Source organism: Heloderma suspectum, chromosome 1 (assembly GCF_057233095.1).
Source record: "Heloderma suspectum isolate Gila_16-S chromosome 1, 16-S_ref, whole genome shotgun sequence".
NCBI lineage: Eukaryota > Metazoa > Chordata > Lepidosauria > Squamata > Helodermatidae > Heloderma > Heloderma suspectum.
In genome coordinates, this window is record NC_139458.1 from 190,211,329 (window position 1) to 190,217,540 (window position 6,212).

Genomic DNA, 6,212 nt, shown 5'->3' on the forward strand with positions numbered 1-6,212 from the left:
CTGAGGACCATTAATAGCTACTCTACTTGGGATAGTAGTGTGCATTGTTGAAACCATCCTGCTTCTTCCGGATGCTTTTTAGGCCAGCTCAGAGTCCTTAGAAAGCACGGGGGGGGGGGGGGAGAGAGAGAGAAATGAAGTGCTTCTCAGAGCAAAGGCAGAACTAAAAGGCTGCAGCAACCCACCCTTTCTGACACTTCCTTGGGAGTAAGTTCTATTGAAAACAAACCATGGGGCTTCATTTCATGGAAAGATACTGAGCATCAAGGCTTAAGAGAGGGGGATTTCTTTTTTCCACTACCCCTGCAAATGGCTGTGCCTTCCCCACCTGCTTTACGATACCCAAGGCCAACCAAATTATTTTGACACCTGAGGCGGAAAACACCATGAACACATCTCCCCCTCCCTGGCAATAGAAATGCAATGGGTTGGATCCAGACTTAGTTCTGTAGAGTAGACCCACTGAAATCAATGAGACTTAGGTTAGACTCAAGCTGATTTCAATGGGTCTGCTCCAAGTCTGGATCCAAACCAGTAACAGTAAATAACTGACAAGTTTCTGTCTTTTTCGTGATACCAAAAGGCTGCTGTCTGAGGCTGCAGCCCAACTCTGCCTAATGGTAGGGTGGCCTTGGGCATGGAAACACCTCCTCCATCACCCAGAGAGTGCAAAGAACCATGAGTCCCATCCTAATGTACAAGCCCAGTAGGATGGCTCTTTGGATGCTGTTTCCTGGGAGCAAGCCTCATTGAATCCAACAGGACTTACTTTTGAGTAGACTTGGATAGGATCGTGCTGTCTTTTGGGAAGGAACTTGTTTAAAGAGCATTTGCAGTTGTGAGAGAGCACCAAGCTTATATTTGGAATGCAACGCAGGGCTGGGAGCCATGCATTGTTTGAGAACTTGCGGTGCAACCCTATTGGTGGAAATAAGTTCTATGGAGTTGAGTAGGAAGTGCCCCCCAAAAGGACACTGTGCATAAGACTGAGTAGTGGCCTCATTCTTGGAGGTGTTGGCAGGGAAGGCAGTAGATCTCACCAGACACCCAGCTGATGTTAACTATTATCATCCTTTTCAGAAGTGGTGCAGGAACTGTTACCAAATCATTCAGCCTCTCTGTCATTAGTTAGGGCAGTGGAGGCTGGTGGTTCCAACTTCAGTGAGGCTGTAAATGCATTCAGGGTTTCAACCAGAACCAGCCAGAACTCTAAAGAAGCTATCCAAAGTGCTGAACCTATTTTGTGGGCAGGGTTCAGCACCTTGGATAGCTCCTTGGGAGTTCTGGCTGGTGCTGACTGAAACCCAGAATGGGTTCACCGCCCCTCCCAAATCGAAACCACCCGCCTACACTGAGTTAGGGATGAGGAAGATTGCCTAAAACTCAGAGACAATGGAACAACAACAAAAAGCAAAGCTGGGGGTAGATTTTTTTCCCTTAGAACTTGTTGGTGTACCAAAGTGCCTTACAGCCCCATTCTATGCAGTTAGGCATTCCCAAGTGAGTCCATCAGCGAGCTCCCATTACAAATCAATCAGTCATAGCAATTCTTGTGAGTCGGGAGGTGTTGAGAGACCGTGACTTCCTCCAAGGTAACCCAGTGAAGGGATATTTTAGTCCGATCATGTTGTCCTATGATCTGGACCCGTTACTTAGTCGTGACTAATTTAAGTCCCATAGATTTCAATGGGTTTATTAAGTACGATCTCAGGAAAGTAAGTTTTGTAGTTTCATGAAATGCACTTTCAAGTAAGCAGGGTTGGAGCCTACATCTCTCTCTCTCATCTAAACTTAACACACACACACCCTGATATTTTATAGCTTGGAGCATCGATAGAGGCACTCATCTATAAGCTGGGGGGGGGGACATTAATGGAAGTGGTCTACTTGACACTATCCCCCCCCCCCCCGCCCCGGTTCACGTCTCCTGCCTTTAAGGTTTGTCTTACCCACCACCATGCGGGCTCCTCACTGTATAAGTGTCAATGCCCCGGGCATCGACCCAGTAAGGAAGAAGGCTCGCCCGATGAGCTTTGACGGCAATCCTATAGGCTTGGATGAAAGAGAACCACTTGCCCACAGTCAAGCTATGATCGGAGTCCCGGCTCCCACCCCTTAAAAGCAGAGAACTTCGGTCATCGGGAGGTCCTAACAACGTAAGAAATAAATAGAAACGAAATAAAGAGCCATCTCAGTCCAGCGCCAGCGAAACGAACAGGGTCCCCCCTTCAGGATCTGGAACTTACCACTCTTGCCGGGGTTTGTCCCTTTCTGGATCCCTCCGAGGTCGAGGCATGACTGGGCAGGTAAGTATGACTACGCACCTCCCTGCGGCGCCGCCGCCGCCGCCCCTTTGGCAAAGCTGGAGCTTGATAATGCCCTGGCCGGGCCGGGCCAGCTGCATCCCAGGTCGCGCGCCAAGGGCTCGCCTAACTCGAGGCCCCCATTGGCCAGCGCGCAAGCACGTGCCAGTCCCCCTGGCGCTATATTAGGGCAATATTTACCTCGCGGCCGGCCTTACAATGGTTGAGAGAGGAGGAGCGGGCCCAGAGCGCGAAGCGGGCGCCGCCGCCGCCGCCGCCGCTCCGTAGCTTCCCTCCCGCCGCCCCTTCTCCTCAGCCGCTGTCTCTCTCCCCTCAAGGGCGCGCCATGAACTCCTTCCTGGAGTACCTGGCGCGGGGCGGGGACGGCTTGAGCTTGTCGGGCAAGTTTGGCGGGGCAGAGCCCGGCGGGGTGGCGCTGCGGCCGCCCTGTCCCCTGTCAGCGCGCGGGGAGCGCGCCTACGCGGGGCCGGCGGCGGGAAGCCTGCCGGACTTCTCCCAGCGCCCGGCAGCGCAGCAGCCGCAGCAACAGCTGGCGCCTTGCGCGCTGGCGCCCAGCGCTTTCGCCGCCGCTGCCGAGCTCAGCTTGCTGCGTCCCGAGGCGCCCTTCGCAGCCCCCGCGGAAGCCGGCGCTCCCGTGCGCTACGCCGCCTCCGTCTTCTCGGGCGGCGGCGGCGCTTACCTCCCAGTGGACTACAGCGCGTTAGCCGAGAGCTTCCAGCCTTGCGCCAAGGATGCGCCGCCAGCGCCGCCCTCCGACTTCTGCCCCAAGGCCAGCTGCCCCCAGGCTGCGCTCAGCACTTTCGAGTGGATGAAAGTCAAGAGGAGCGCGCCCCCGAGAAGTAAGTGCCCGGCAGCTCTTCGGGCGCCCCTGAGATCCACTCCGAAGGACGGCAGTGATGGCCAGCGAGCTCAGGGGGAGACGCGCAGCGTGGGCGCTGACTCCGAAAGGGGGCAGCCCCATCCTGTGCGGCTGGTCAGCTCGGGAGTCAGCCCCGCAGAGCTCGGTGGGGCTTACTCCCAAGGAAATGGGCAAACGATGGCAGTCTGGAAACCAGTTCCATGGTTATCACAACGGGACTCTCGAAGGGAAAAAGGGGTTTAGATCGGGATCTAACTGGAGAGAAAGAGGAACCGACCGCGTTCAACTGTTTGTAAGGAGTCGACATTTGGCTGAACTTCCCCACTGGCTGGTCGGATGGGAAAGGCGTCACGCGAAGCTTTCCTGAACTTGGATCGCCTCCCTCTTCCGTGGTGGCTTCTAAGGCTGCGAGCCTAAGCGTAGCTCTTTAGAAGGATAGCAAGCTCGCTTGAATTCAAGTAAATGGGTTTGGGATGCGGGTTCTTATCCCTTCATTTATTTCATCCTGTCCCCTGGTGTTCTCAGTCGAGGTGGTGAAATAGTAGCGCATTTCCCCCACCTGTTCAAGGTATACTTATCCTTGTAATAGAAAACAACAGGTGGTCAGATATTCCACATAATAAACCAGCCTGAGTTTAAAAGGTGCGATCATTGTCTATGCAGCTCAACTGATACCTATGTCCCATGACTTGGGCAGTTAACCATCCCAATCTATTTTGTTTTGTAGGTAAGGTCTCTGTCTATGGATCATCTTCCAGTCCTTCCAGTGCTGTAAGGACCAATTTCAGCACCAAGCAACTCACGGAGTTGGAGAAAGAGTTCCATTTCAATAAGTATCTCACGCGGGCCCGGCGTGTGGAAATTGCAAAGTCTTTGGGCCTCAATGACGCTCAGGTGAAAATCTGGTTCCAGAATCGGAGGATGAAGCAGAAAAAAAGGGAGAGGGAAGGGATGGTGATCCCTCCCCCTGCAGTGACTTTTCATGTCTCCCCCTCGGATTCAAGTCCCTCGCAGCTAGGGATGTGTTCTGCCCCCTCTTCTCCTGCCAAGGGCTCGCCCTGACGCAGTGGCAGTGTGATAACATGGAGAGACATTAGAAACAGCATGAGATTAAAAAGACTAAAAAGTAACAATAATATTGAAAGCAAAACTGGAAAACTAAACTGTGTTATATTCTGCACATTCTAAGACAAGGGAAAAATAAGACAATCATTGCACTAAGATTTATCACACTACCCTTAGGAAAAGTCTGGCTTTATCTTGTATAGGATGAATACCTGCTGCTTCACAGATAACTGATTCAAGGCACAAATGGCATATTATGATGTTTACATTTTATTTATATGTATTTTCAGGGAAAGCCATGACATGCTGCTAAACTTTATTATTGGTTGAGTTCATTTACAGGATGATCTTATACTTGTTTACCGACAGGGAAGTTCCATCGGACTTGCTTTTGTCAACTGTGCATAGGATCTCTGCCTTGGTCAGCTGGCCTTCAGACTACTTTTAATTTTCTTTCTTTCATGTGTTTTGGGAAGGGCCAAAACATGTGTTATGGGGGGGGGGGGCAGAATTCTACAAAGAAAACCAAAGAAAAAGAGTAACTTGAATTTTAAGAGAGCTCTGCTCTGCCTTTTAAAAACATTCCTTTAAAACTTTACGCTTTGATTTACAATGCAAAAGGGGTTACAGGGGTTTCCTAGTGCTCCTTATCAGGTACCTGCATGTAAACACAATTGTTAGCTAGATAGCAGTGGCTGACTTGATTATTTTTCGTTTCTAGAGGCTGGGCTGTGATTCGAAGAAAATGTGCTTGCCTTAAAGTTCCAGGGCTACTTTCAATTAAAGTTCTTTAAAAGTACATTGGCTTAAGATTGGGCAGTGGGGGATGGATTAGTGGAGGTACCAGTGAAAATATCATCGTGTCATTTTTTTTGGCATTTAACTTTTTATTGAAATACAGGATTCATTTTTGCATTAATAAATGCAAATGTTTAAAAGTAATTTGTAGCAGCACAAGAAATTCTGAGATGGAGGGGGCTGCTTTGCTTTCTATTTATTGTATTTCTGTTTACTTTGTTCACTTCTGATATATTGAGCCAGGAAGTTTCATCACTCTTGGTTCAGTCTCCAGTTGGATTCTTAAAAAAAAAAACAGCACACACTCACATTCTTTTGCTCATCGGATAGCCTACAGGATCATTTCTTTTGAAAACAGGGCCTATTTTAAGTTTGCATGGCACTCCATAGTATGATAAAAAGTAGCAGAATTATAGTCTGGAGGAATCTCAGGAATAACAAAAGTGGACTAAAGGAATAGGGGCAGGTTCCTTCAGATGATGACTTTTATGTATCTTCCAGACTGGTCAGGTAATCTTAAATTGGGGTCTTGGTAAAGACCTTCTGGTTTTCAGTATTTTATTTTAACACAAAGCCTGAAATTTTCCTGTTATAAATTACTTCTGAGTGTGTTGATGTATGTATGGGGGGGGGGGCGGAGGTCAGTTAAATCAGATAACCTGCCTTAATACCTTGAGGAAAACACAATCATGATGTTTGAAAATGAGAATAATGGTGTCTCAGGTAATGTAAATTGAGAGTTGGGGTTTCATCTTTTTGTGTGAGCCATTTAAACCAAAGATCATGACTTTAAGAATGAGTGAAACTTCAGAATAAACTTTGATTGGGAACCCTGTTTAGTTACTATACTATTGTCAGTTTAAAGCCATCTGTGTATCAACACCTTAATGCTAACTGGTGATTTTAAAAACAGGGAATCCTCTGAGGCTTTTGATATTTCAAGTGGCCCCTAGAATCCCATTCCAGAACTCTTTGATATGTCAATGCCCTTTTTGAGGGGCATTAAGATTTACACTAAAGCGATTGATAGTGGGTTGCCAACATCTTGGGGTGTAAGGAAGGGAACAGCTGTAGCAGAAAGTCCTGGGACATTGAACTCCATTAAATATATTAACGAATCAGCAGAAATAAATCAACTAAAAGCTAAATATTTTGACTCAAGCCTG

At 48.5% G+C, this 6,212-nt stretch overlaps 1 protein-coding gene across 1 annotated transcript; it reads left to right on the forward strand.

The window, feature by feature from the left end:
• Window positions 1-2,344: 2,344 nt before the first annotated feature.
• On the forward strand, window positions 2,345-5,874 carry HOXD1 (homeobox D1). Its single transcript, XM_084813715.1, has 2 exons — window positions 2,345-3,163; window positions 3,911-5,874. The coding sequence occupies exons 1-2, from the start codon at window positions 2,650-2,652 to the stop codon at window positions 4,243-4,245; spliced, it is 849 nt and encodes a 282-aa protein (XP_084669841.1). The 5' UTR covers window positions 2,345-2,649; the 3' UTR covers window positions 4,246-5,874.
• Window positions 5,875-6,212: the final 338 nt, after the last annotated feature.

Coding starts and splice junctions, on each gene's coding strand:
- HOXD1 (XM_084813715.1), top strand. CDS start 2,650: ATGAACTCCTTCCTGGAGTACCTGGCGCGGGGCGGGGACGGCTTGAGC. Junction 3,164..3,910: donor GAGGAGCGCGCCCCCGAGAA/GTAAGTGCCCGG, acceptor TTTGTTTTGTAG/GTAAGGTCTCTGTCTATGGA.